The sequence below is a fragment of the Phlebotomus argentipes genome, unplaced genomic scaffold (assembly GCF_947086385.1).
Source record: "Phlebotomus argentipes unplaced genomic scaffold, Phlebotomus argentipes genome assembly contig_5, whole genome shotgun sequence".
Lineage (NCBI taxonomy): Eukaryota > Metazoa > Arthropoda > Insecta > Diptera > Psychodidae > Phlebotomus > Phlebotomus argentipes.
The window spans coordinates 296,174-309,063 of NW_026776165.1; the positions used below are offsets into that span (position 1 = coordinate 296,174).

At 43.7% G+C, this 12,890-nt stretch overlaps 2 protein-coding genes across 3 annotated transcripts; one reads left to right on the plus strand and one right to left on the minus strand.

The window, feature by feature from the left end:
* Positions 1-63: 63 nt before the first annotated feature.
* LOC132265742 (prisilkin-39-like) lies at positions 64-8,260 on the minus strand. Its single transcript, XM_059766509.1, has 3 exons — positions 8,174-8,260; positions 7,990-8,118; positions 64-873 (listed from the first exon to the last, which is right to left on the minus strand). The coding sequence occupies exons 1-3, from the start codon at positions 8,258-8,260 to the stop codon at positions 64-66; spliced, it is 1,026 nt and encodes a 341-aa protein (XP_059622492.1).
* On the plus strand, positions 8,212-12,608 carry LOC132266109 (phospholipase B1, membrane-associated-like). Of its 2 annotated transcripts, none has more exons than XM_059766949.1 (7): positions 8,212-8,325; positions 10,143-10,524; positions 11,157-11,516; positions 11,606-11,720; positions 11,801-12,065; positions 12,157-12,233; positions 12,374-12,608. In XM_059766949.1, the coding sequence occupies exons 2-7, from the start codon at positions 10,227-10,229 to the stop codon at positions 12,504-12,506; spliced, it is 1,248 nt and encodes a 415-aa protein (XP_059622932.1). In that variant the 5' UTR covers positions 8,212-8,325; positions 10,143-10,226; the 3' UTR covers positions 12,507-12,608. The 2 variants fall into 2 exon arrangements, with proteins under 2 accessions (XP_059622932.1, XP_059622931.1); XM_059766948.1 differs by lacking the exon at positions 8,212-8,325 and adding an exon at positions 8,602-8,918.
* The last annotated feature ends 282 nt before the right edge of the window (positions 12,609-12,890 follow it).

Below are 12,890 nucleotides of genomic sequence, written 5' to 3' on the forward strand. Positions count from 1 at the left end.
ATCGACGGGGAAGAGAGAGTGCAGGAGAGAGATCTTCAAGACTGTGACTAAGATTTCTGCTATTTAGTGGTGTGGCACGCCGTACGACGACGAGGGTGCGGCCACGTAGGCGGCGGGGGCGCCGTAGGTGGACGACGGGGCGGAGTATCCGGAGGATGGGTAGCTATAGCCGGCGTCGTGGCTCACGTGTCCCAGGGACTCCTGGTGGTACTGAGCGACCTGCACGCCCTGGCGCACGTGGCCGAGGTCGATGCCCACAACGCGTGTCTGGTGATGGGGAACGCCGTAGGCGGGTGAGGGGGCGCCGTAGGAGTGGGAGGGCACGCCGTAGCTGGAGGATGGGGTGAAGAGAGCACCTCCGTGGTGGCCGCCGTGGTGGGCTTCAGCCTGGTTCTCCTGGTCCAGCAGGATCTGCTTCACCTTGTGCAGCAGCTGAGGGTCAACGTGCTGGCCCTCGCTGGATTGGTAGCCGTGGCTCACGGCGCGGTAGCCGCCGCCGAAGCCAGAGTGCAGGCCACCCCCGTGACTGTAGCCACCCCCATGGCTATAACCACCACCATGGCTGAGTCCTCCGCTGCTGTAACCGAAGCCGCCACTGCTAAATCCTCCACTATGTCCGAATCCTCCGCTGTGTCCGAATCCTCCGCTGTGTCCGAATCCTCCGCTGCTGTGTCCGAATCCTCCACTGCTGTGTCCCAGGGACAGAGAGGGGGCTCCGTAGCTAGAAGAGGGCGCTGCGTAGCTGGAAGAGGGCGCTGCGTAGCTGGAAGAGGGCGCTGCGTAGCTGGCAGACGGCACTCCGTACGACGACGATGGACGACGGAAGGACGGTGGCTCAGCGAGAACGGCAGCTGCCAGCGCCAGCACGCCAATCTGCAAGAGAAATCTCCAATTTAGCGAGCGCACTTCCTATCCCCTAAAATTTATTGTCGATCGCCTATGGAGATGTGCGAAAGTTGCCGCTTTGGCGCGCGCGCGCGCTTCCTAAAACATCCAATTACCATAATGACTCTGGCAAACTAGTCTCTTTTCAGCATCGCTTGGCCACACACTTGACTGTGTTTTATTGATCACGACGCGCTTGTCTTCCATTTCATCGCATGACCTCGAATTGGCGATGATCGAGAAATTCGAGAGTGGCTTTCGCATCTTCACTTTCATCGGAAAAGGTCAGAGAAGAGCGCTCGCAATGGCTTTTGGGGGAAGTGGGAAGAATTGTGGCTGCTCGGAAGAGATTGTGGAGTGCACTGAGAGAAAATGCTCGTGAGACGTTATGATTGGAACATAATCGATTCCGAAAAGGTCGCACACACTGAATATGTATTGTGTTTCGCACAATCAGGAAGTGCCCGTGAAATGTGCGAAATGATGGAAATGAGGATTCCGTCGCGAGTAAACATATAACACAGCCGTAAATCAATTATTTATGTTGGAATAGTTGTCGCAATTGTGAGCTCTGGTGTGCACAATGTTGAAACTGATTTATTTGACCCATAGAGTGCAGTCGATATGAATTATGATTATTTGCATTTTGAGTGCACGCGTGAAATTTCATTTTCTTCCTGGGGACAAATAAACACCCCCACATGGTTGACAAAATATTGTTATCCAAATGCAAATGAAGTAATCCACATTAAGCACGCACACAAAACCGGGAAATCCTCGCAGCTAGTCCATCCCCCGAAAATTGTAACGATATTGACCATGGATGAAACTTACCACACAGAATTTGTTCATATTTTGTGTGTGTTTGTCTATTCCTTTTTTTTTATATATATTCCACCAGAGTACGTTTTCACTGAACTCGCGACTTTCGAGGATGCACACTGAGAGACGAGTATTCCTGGTCACTGAAAATGGTCTTATGGTACCATCTCCAGCTCTCATCATCTTTATATACCACAATCACATTTGTCTTGCCCACCAGACGCACTTTCGGCATCGCTGAATTGCCCACACCGCGTCATCTGCGATCTCGTTGGGTATTTTGGGTGCCAAATGAGAGATTTTTCGGTGGGGTCACAAGTGAAGGGATTCACGCAGACAAGAGAGCATTGAGTTGGTGAGATGATTGTACACTTCATTAATTTGCTCTTTAGTGCAGAATTTTACTTTACATGATAAAGGAAAATAAAGCTAATATTTCATGTCTTCACGCTATTCTGAGTCATTGATTGAGAAATGAAAGTTTTTCGCATTTTACGCATTAAGGCTGGAAAATCAGGACCACAATTTCAACAGAAAATAAAAAAAAACTACCCCAAATGGTTGTGTGTAGCCTGGAACGCCTCAGGACTGTGTTAAAGGCTAACTCACATCTTTCACACCCAAACATTTGATTAGAAATTCTGATTGCTGAAGCGGCGCGTACACTTCCTCCAATTGAGTGCGCCAGCCTTGCTTCCGGACGCCTTTCTGTTAAATATAATGCATGGAGAGGAGAAAGAGCCATTGCGCCAAACAGAGACCATCGCGAGTTGCTGACCGAACCCCAGTTGTAGGGTCGTGATGTGCACTTTGTCTTTTGCCAGCCACTCCTGGCGGGAGATTGCCATGGATGACGATGTGGTGAAGGTGGCGAATCATATAGGATTGATGCTGAGTTTCATAATTCTGACTTCTTTTTTTTTCTTACTTTCTCCGATCGGTGAATTTATGGACACGGAATCTCGTTAGCCAGTGTTCCAGCTTCATCTGCTCAATGTGGAACAGTGCGCGGTTTTTGGGTGGAGGAGGAACGCGATATTGTGGGCAAAATCACGATTGACAAACTTTTCGTTGTCTACAATTCATGGTAATGTCTTGTATATGGCTTGCTTGTATTGTTGAGCAGATCACCTGTGAAATAGTCGTGATGAATGGCCATCTTCAGCTCACTTTTAATTGCCACACGAATTTAATTCAGCCCGAAGCATACAATAAGATCGTATTCTGTCTCCACTCCCAAGTTGTTTCACTTTTTTGACCACACATTTTTTTTTACGGGCACGAGATTCCCAAAGCAAGCAAAAATTCCTCTCACCTGCCGTGTGTCTATTTTTTTGCTCTTGACTCAATTATCAATCTCTTTTCCGTATACATCAGCATCGTCTTCACTTTGCGGCGCATGGGAGAAGCTAATTGAAAGTGAATCCGATCTGGGGTACAGATCTTTGGTTGTGCAATCCCCAACGGAGTCAACTGGAGAGAAAGAGGATCATGATACAAGACATTTCTTGGAGAAATTACACACACGATACATTCCGAGTTTGAATCCAGTTTTAATATCTCATCAACATTAGCAAATGAAAAGAACTCACATAACAAAACTCGCGCGCATCGTTCATTTGATGAAGATTTTCAGTCTATCGAGCCATCCTGGCCAATAAATTCGGATGCAATTCCCATTAACGTGTGTAGTTTCATAAGCTGCTTATACTGTAGCCAACGAAGGTATGAAATGAAGATTAATGCTAGCAAAGAAAACACCGTCAATGAAATTACCATAGCAATTTGCTTATTATACTAAAAATTTTTATTCACTTTATTCAACAGACATACTCAGAAAACAAGTCAATTGTTGATTTAATTTAATGAAATACGAAACTTTGGTGAAGCTCATGTAACAAATGGGCAAATGAAGGATTTCAAGTAGAAATAATCAGTAATTGGGCGGGGCATTTAAAGGGGCGTGGCTGTGAAATAAGATCCTTTCTCGAACTCCTTCAGTCTTGCTCTACTGTTTGCCAATTACAAGCAATGTGGCGTGAAAACTGCTCACTTCTGTCAGTTCTTGATTTATTTCCTTTGTTGAAATCGAAGTCTTAAGATTTGTAATAAAAACTGAAATGAAAGAAATCAAGTGGAGAGCCATTCTCTTGTTGTTTCGATAAGGGGTCATCATTCGTTCATTCCATCATGTGGTTTGACTATCACTTTAAAGAAATTATGCAAACCAGTCATATTACAAAATTTTGCCCAATCCAACACGAATTACAATTTTTCTGCTTTCATAAATTTTTGTGACAAAACATGAATATCTTACGCTCTGGATATTCTTTATTCTGCTGATCAAGCGCTTACGCAACTTTTATCCATCACTTTGTCATCGCAATTGCCATGCGAAATATCCTGATAAACTACATATATGTGTTTTTACATCTATTTTTTCTGGCTTGAATTTATCTAAAGATCGTTAAACCCGTTTTGCTTCGTGTGGCGAAATTTCTTGGTGTGCCTCAGAAAGTCCATTTTATTGTGGTGAAAAAGAAAAAAAAAGAGTTTCAGATTACTTAATAATTTTCAAGCTAAGAGCAGCGAAACGATCTGTGGAACAAAACAACCACAAGTTCGCTAACAAGAGACACAGAAGAGCTCCAAATTGTGTGTAAACTCACATTAACAATTGGTCTGTTTGATGATCTTTTACACAGTTGCACAGCTCTAAAGTGTCTCGTGGCGGAGGAAAAGAGAGTTGTGCGTGGGTGAGAAGTTTCTGCAATTCCGTGATGGCCATTCATCCGCGGTTTACCATTTCACTTAGCGCGTGACGTCAGGATTTTCGAGAGGAAAGCGCGCAATCTCAGCGATTTGTCGCTCAACAGTTATTTTGCCTGCATTGTGGCGGTCGCTGAGAAGATGGTTGAGAAAGCTTCTCCCCGCCACGTATTTCAATTCATCGCATTGCAGTCTTTTTTAATTATAAAATGCACCGCAAAGATCAAGACTGATGGTGAGATTGTGAGTTAAAGGGCTTCTGCAGTCGATAGAGAGTGCATCGAATTTTCCCCCAGGAAGCATTTTGGGCGAAGTGAAAGGCGCCAGAGAAGTGAATTGCGTGGGAACTTGATCTGGGCTTTCTCAAGGTCCCGATCAAGTGCAGCAGAAGAGAGACATTTTCACCGGCGGCGCGTGTGGAGAAAATTAAGTTATGCTGCTGGTGTAAAGAAGAAAAAAAACGAGAGTGAAAGATTTCGTAACGCTTTTCAGTGTCTATTTCAAGGCAAGGCGACAAGATCAACGTGATATGCACGCGCTAGAGTCAATCACCGCTCTAGCCTAGAGCACACCCTACGATTTTTTGGCGATGATCTTGACTGCTGGCGTTATGGCATATTTATCTGCAGCCTCGGTGTTCTGGATTTATTTCTTTTTATTTTGACGCACGCAGAGACAATAAATATTAACTCTCTATACAGTCATAAACAACGGAAGGCGAAGGACAATTGCGTTAAGTTCTCTGATGAAATATCTTCTTCGTGCTAAAAGCAAAAAGACGCTGGAGGCAAGTCTGGAGGTAAATTGCAGATTAAATAGGCAGAGGAATCGATGATGAAGAGGTGCGAAGACAATAAAGTCAACAAAGCACTGTTAATTGCAAAGAGAAACACTCTTAAAGCACAGAGAAGAAGTACACCATAAGAAGGGAAATTAATCACGAGGGTCAAAATTGTGACTTTTTGAGACATTCACGATAGGATTTTATATCGATTGAGTTCCAAAACACCTTGAATTGTTGCTCATTTTCACATATTTATGGGCTTTTGGAAATTGTTTACATGTTGCAATTTGAGCAACTGATAAAAAAATGCAAAAACTTATCTTTGCAAAGTATTACAAGGTAATTAATAATGAGGAATTGCATAAAAATTTATCGATATGTCGCTAATGCGGGGCGAAAATCGTGAGGATTTCTGCTGAGTGCGTACAAAACGGCATCGTAAAAGAATGAGACAACCAAATATTTTTCTCTTGAAATATTTGCAATGTTCCCCCAACTCAAAAAGGCGCTTTAGACAATGGGTAAACAATTTTTTTTTCGGCAGATGAAACAAACATGAGACAAGTATTCAGTGTTTGCACACATGCAGAAGATCTATTTAGGTGTAATTTAAAATGCTGATAAGGCAATTGAAGTCTTCATTAGGCACTTGAATTCCATAATATTCACGAGACGCGCGTGGATGTTTATTTAATTCTGCCAACGCTCTTCTTGTGCATTCTCGCTGTGAATGGCAATTGTTTGGATGGGTGCAGACGTATAATGGCGAAAAAGAAAAAAATAAATTCACAATGTGTTTTCCATTTCACCCGAGGTGAGAGGAAAATGATTGTCCATCGATATTCACGGCTCAAAATTGATGACGAATACAAATGAGGAAGCGACAGTGGGTGGAAAAAGACTCGATGTTCGTGACTGAATATCCATAAACAGTCAATAGGTCAACATTTTACGAGGCTGAGGAATGCCTCACTCATTTCAGCACGATTCTTCAGGTAAAACACGCTTGGAGATGAGAAATTTTTATTAAATTTTAATAGCGCCCAAAGAAATGCGTCTCCGCAGGTCATGAGACACGTCTTAATGCGAGAATCATTACGACAGTGCCAAGACATGTTGCATTTGTTCACGTAGAACTCATTTATGGAGATCTGGCATTTTCAGTCCAGAGGATTCTGCAATATTCAATGTAGTTTTATGGGTGTTTCATTGGGAAATGGCGCATATGTTGTGAGTCACGGGATGGGAAGAAAATTCATTGTATTCAGGGAAAAGTTTGCATTGCATTCGTAGATTGTAACTTTGCCTTAGTCCGAGATGGCACTAATGAGGATTAAATTCAAGTTAAGGTGTTTAAGTGAGGAATGTAGGGACAATTGCACATTAAGAAAAGAATATCTTATTGCATTCGTATAGCGTCTCAAATTTCATCTAAGTCAACTCTATAGCATTTTTTCTCACATCTCTGACATACTTCTTCTGCTGATTATGTGATGCTGCATAAGGCTTTCGATTATCAATGGTCTTCTTTTTTTGTCGCGCGAGTGCCGACAGAGAACTCTGACACCCGCAGAACGGCCACAAAAAGCTCAGAGATATAGTTCATTGCCAGTCAATATCACTTTCACTTTTTTACTGATTGGAATTTCTTGTGCTTCAGCATGAATATTCGACTTGCCAGATGACAAAAAAAACGCCTAATTGATTCGTCATTTTATGCGATTAAAGCACCGCAGACACTCCATCATAATTTCTTCACGAAAGATGTCCGGTTTTTAAATGGGACGTGATATATATATTTTGATGATGAAGCTTTTTCTGCCCACATAATTTTGTGTGTTTTTAACGGATTTGCAGTGTGACAATATTGGTTTGGTTTTTGCATAGAAAAACTTGCATAATTTGCGTGAAATGACTTAATTTGATTGGCATGATCTACTTGAGGTGTCTCGCGAGGGAAAAAGTGTCGCTCCGATGCTGTGCAAGAGTGTGACAACAGCTGGAGAAAATGTACACCGCGTGGAGAAGAAATTGCTGGATCCGCCGAAGGATTTTACCTCATGCCAATGTTTCTCAGCGTGTGTAGAAATGGTACTTTGCATTTCAAATGTAATTTCAAATTGAGTACCATGACACAAAATCTTGTCTTCGGTCACAATTCCATTGGCAACACTTTGAATAATTCCGCCTAGTGGATGGAGAAGGTGTTCGTCTGCAGTTGCGTCTATTTCAATGTACCATTTAATCCCTTCCCATTGATGATCTCCGGCGAGATGAGCGCTCAAAACCGCAGCGAAGCCGCACTCGAAGCCACTCGTACAAGAATCTGTTAAGAGATCTCGCCAATTTCCACATGATGCTTGCCTCTCGCCTCAAAGGGTGATTCACTGAACTTTCAGCGGATGTTGGAATTTCGCAGTTCTCCTAAAATGTATGTTTAACCTTTGACTCAGAGCATAAGTCAGTGCAGGAAGTCTTATTTCTGCACAAAGTTGAATAAAGCCAAGTTTTGGATGTTCTCAAAATTTGAAATCTTATCCTTTCAACCATATAGAATCACGAGAGGAAGTTTATATGTGTGGAAAAATTGGGTTTTTCCATCCTCTTGCGTACTCTTCAGTCATTTTCCCTCTTACTTTTCAATTTCATCACTAATTCCTTTTAGTGTCTGGATTTCGCTTTCATTTAAACAGTGAGTAATAAAGTGTCAAATTTCCCATCGTATTTACGTCCAACGTCTCAAATCTCGAAGATGTTGGCGAAGTTTTGGCAAAAGTACGGTGGGAAGGCATCTGCAAGCGGAAGCATCCACTCTGAGTCACACAGCGATGGTGATATAAGAGGATCTTGGAGTCACACTGTAAACAAGCATTCTTTTTGGTCTGAGAGACACTTGACTCTCGCACGGGAAACCTGACCACGAGCCATGGAGATCAGGCGACCAACTCTCCGCAGTCTTTGCGTGAATCTCGAGGCGTGATGTTGGGAGTTCTGCAGCATTTGTCCGAGAATAGCGTCGTAAAGTTTCCACAACAGTGCGTGATATTGATAGTTTCAAAATCAAGGTGAATATCTTGTTAATTTCACGCAGTTATTATTGACGAATGTGTGTCAATTTTTGGCACTTTATTGTGTTTTTGCGGTGGTCAAGTTGATTCCTTTTTGTGCGGTGCAGAACCTTCGCATTTTTGTGTTGAGAGACAAACATATATTAAACACTCCACTTGGTGATATCTTATGCAACACAGCGCCTCGTGAGCCAATATATATTGAGACCTCAGCGACAGAGACTGCGCAAATTATATGCCCAGACGGTCTTGTACATTCCGTGAGCTTTGACGAGGCTTCCTCACGAATTGTCCACTTGAATTGCGCGCGCGCGCATTTCTCAATAATCCTCAATCGCGGATAATTTAATGCTTTTTTTCTCTCCCCCAAAGAAATTCAACATTCCTAAGAGATCTCAGCGCAGTGTTTCGTTGTTGACAAGTGGCTGAAAATATGTGATTGTAAAGTGGGAAGTCTGTGCGGTGTGGCAACGATCATATGTGGAGGCAGGCGCAAAAAGTGGATTATTGTCTGTCTTTGGGGCCCAAACTGAGAAAGATTAAGTTGCAGCGCGCGCAGAGAGATTTTCAATATAAACGCATTTTTCGTGGTAAGATTGTGTGCTGCAATTTCAACCAGTTCTCCTCACATCGTATGAATGAATCCCGCCGCGGAGTAGGAAGTTGAGTCGGAAGTAAAAGCCGTCCGGTGTGTGTTCGGCGGTTCTCTTAATCGTCCAAATCGCACGTCAAATGCATCAGTCCGAATGACGGTCACACGGCAAGATCAACTTGCAGTGCCGCAATGCCCATTTAATGTGTCTCCCCGTTTTATTTCGCGCGAAAACGCGTCTCTCCGCACGCGAGTAAGATAGTCTTCAGAAACAATGGAATTGTGAGTCAAGGAGAGCAATTTTTGGTCAGCGAGAAAGTCACCAGAATGTTATGAGTGGGCCTCCGAATTTTTGCCTTTACGGCTTCGTGATCGAAAGTCCGTCAATTGTGTCATTTAATTGCTGGATTTGTTCATTTGGTGCATACCAAGCGATTGTGCGATTAGAAGGCGAGCAATTGGTGAAAAGAGTTGATAGTTTCCTGAAAACTGGCTCAAAATATTGCTATATTTTGATGAGAGTGAAGTAAAGATGCAGGAAATGACTGAAATTGTAAAGAAAAGCACGGACAGAAGAGTAAGGATAAGATTCCAAAGCCTAAAGTCAGTATTTGCTCTCCATATTGTTGCTTATTATCCTCTGAAGTTTGCTAAAAAACTACTTTCTCGTTAGCAGCATAAAACAATTAATGGTGATGCCAATTAAATTTCTCACAATCTTTCATAGAATCAATGAAACTTGATGAGCGGATTAAGTGAGACAGACACTGAAAATCTCAAGATTTACTGTCTCTGTATGAAGATTGATCACTTGCTGGATAATTGTGGGAAAATATTGAAATTTCCACATCGTGAATCATCCCAAAGTTGTTCCTCTTTATCATAATAAATAGCATCCAATTGCATAATCACGTCAAAATCGTTTCAATACACTAATAGGGAGGCTCGGAGACTTTCTCGACATTTTCTCGCACTCTTACAGCCAATTTCCCTCCATTCAGTGTGATTTTTTTCCACCGTGAAAGACGACAAATATCCGCAATGCGAGAGGAAGAAGAGGCTTGGCGGGTGTCTTTATGTGACCTTTCAGTGCATTTGGCGATGCAACAAGAAATTTCGCTGATTTATTGGTGTTCCCTTGAGATTAGCATTTAACCGCCAGACATTGTCTAACGCCTTCTCTTATCTCTTTCCCTCTCTTCAACTTTAAAATGCCTTCCAGTGATGACAAAGTTCAGCACGCCGAGGAATTAAGTGTGATGTGGCTGAAACTGTGAGATGAAGGAAGTGACTTGTGAGGTTTAAAATGTGCCAGAGGATGAAAATGACAAAGATCTCCCTCGAAGTTGTCTTCTTTGCCATAATTTTCGTGCAGACTTTCGCCATTGGCGGCGCCCGCATAATCACCGGCTCGTCGCCACTCGACAATCTCATCATTCGGCCACTCTTTCACTCTTTCCGCAACATGACCTTCCGCATCGTGGGACAGACCGGCCTCCGGAACAGCGGAAAGTATCTTCAGCAGCCACTGGACACATTTCCCTGCGACACCAGCTTTGGGCGCAGCGAGAAACCACCCACGAGTGTTCACAAGCTGAGGCCAGGTGAGATGCAACTCTGTCTAGTCACGCGTCTTTGAATGAAATCACCACCGATTTCCGCGGAAATTGCAAAATCCTTCCAGCGCTTTAGTTGATTGTCGTTTCGTGTTCAATTTCTCTAAAACCGACTCCCCACTGTGAACTTGCGAAGAGCGCAACACGCCGCATAACACATATTCAATGGTAACACGCGAATTGAGTGCAAAAATGCTTCTGAGAAAAAGATCGGCCTAAAGTTGCAGTATATAATTTAAATTATTTCACTTCTTTCGCAATTTAATTGGCCGATAGAACGATGTCACAGCTTTGCGAAATGGTCTTCGGAAAGAGTGTCTTGGCTGTGTGCGAATAGCATTCTAATGTCAGGAGAGCCAATTTCCACCTTGTCGACCATCTGGTTTAAGTGGCGCAGATGAAGAACCAGCTCTGCGACTGGCAATTGCGCAAATTTGACCAGCTCCAATTTAATTACACCACGCCATACACTCCTAATCAGGTGCAGTTTAGCTGCAAGTCGGCCGCTTATGGTCGCATGTCAGGAGGAATGTATGATATGTGTTGCAATGCTCCTCGTCCTCCTTGGAACCTTGCTCGTAGCGATAGAAGAAGTTGCTGACCGAGGCCACTCGTTGCAGGGGACATTGACATTATCGCCGCAATGGGGGACTCACTGACGGCCGCCACGGGCGCCACGTCCACCAATTTCATGGACCTCTTCATGGAGAATCGCGGCCTCGCGTGGTGCATCGGTGGCCAGTGGGACTGGCGCAACTCCACCACGCTGCCCAACATCCTGCGCGCCTTCAATCCCAACGTCTTCGGCTACTCCATCGGCGACTCCTATCCTTTCCATCGTGCATCGCAGTTCAACGTGGCGGAAATTGGGGCCGTTTCCGCGGATCTGCCCTACATGGCCAGAACCCTCATCCGGAGAATCAGATCAGACAAGAGGGTGAACTTCAAGAAGCACTGGAAAATGCTCACCATCAGCATGGGTCTGTACATGAAGTGTTCAAATGCAGACATTTCTCCCAATAATCCACCACAATCAGTGCCTAATCAGCGTCTCTGTGACAACTTCCAGGTGGAAATGACATTTGCTCGTTCGTGTGCACGTGGGACGATCCAGAATCGCTGCCGGGGAAGCACAGGGTGAGCCTGCTGAAGACCCTGCGGTACATTCGTGATAACATGCCAAGGTAAAAGTGTTGTCTGAGTGGCGAGATTGTAATTTAAAATAGTCCCACATGGTAAAATGCATTATGTAAATGCCTTGCAGAACATTTGTGAATATTGTTTCCGTTCCATCAGTGGACAAAGTTGTGGGATTGAAGCCGAAGCCAGAACAGTGTCGACTCATGCATCACATTGAGTGCTCATGCTGGGAGGGTAGATTGTACAATCAGACAGACCAACTCCGGCGGAGACTCCACAACATTCAGCAGGAGTTTATTAAAGCCGAAGCCGAAGTTGCCCAGTATGATGAATTTAAGGGATTGCAGGAGTTCGCCGTTGTCTATCAGCCATTTAGTCTCAATCTCTCGGTGAGTCGCTCGCAATGGTGGCTGGTGTATTTTTATCTCTGTGGCATTTCTGCACAATTCAATTTGCATTTTATCTCCTCCGGCCAAATAGATAAAGACAAAGGACGACAAAACCGACTACTCACTCCTGGCGTTCGACTGCTTCCACATGAGTCAAAAAGCTCACGCGTGAGTATTTTCCTTTGCCCACTGAATGGATTGAAAGTTGTAGGAAATAGATTTGCAAAGTCAATTCGGAGTTATAACTATAAAAGGATAACAGAGTTTATTACATTTAAAATAACTTCTTTCGCCCCTCTTTTTGGCAGATGGGCAGGCACTTCCCTGTGGAACAACATCATGGAGCCGATCACGAACAAAGCCGTCTCTTGGGAGTCGCCATCCGTGAAGTTTAAGTGTCCAACCAAAGAATTTCCCTACATCTACACTCATGACAACTGATACCGCGACCACGAATGCTCGTGAAGGCGTCTGATGGAATGGGAGAGCGCTGTTAATTTATTTATCTGTTTTTTTAAAATATCCACACATTGAATGAGGAAAGTGAAGAGTTGAAAATTTCTATCCAGAGAGTCTTTTTGCATTCCATTTTCCATCAAAAATTCCTTAGACGCACGAAAGCTTCAATGCTGACGCAAGAGTGTTTTGCAAGAGTTTGGAGGAGTTGAGAGAGAGAGGAAAAAAGTTTTCGTGGTGAAATTTCTCAATGTTTTGCTGGGTGGGGAATTTAGAATATTCCAGCAATTTGGCATGAAACTCATCAAGTGATTCTCCAATGTGAAAATGCTTGTGCTAAAGCATTTCTTCCTTCTCTTTTATCCTCCT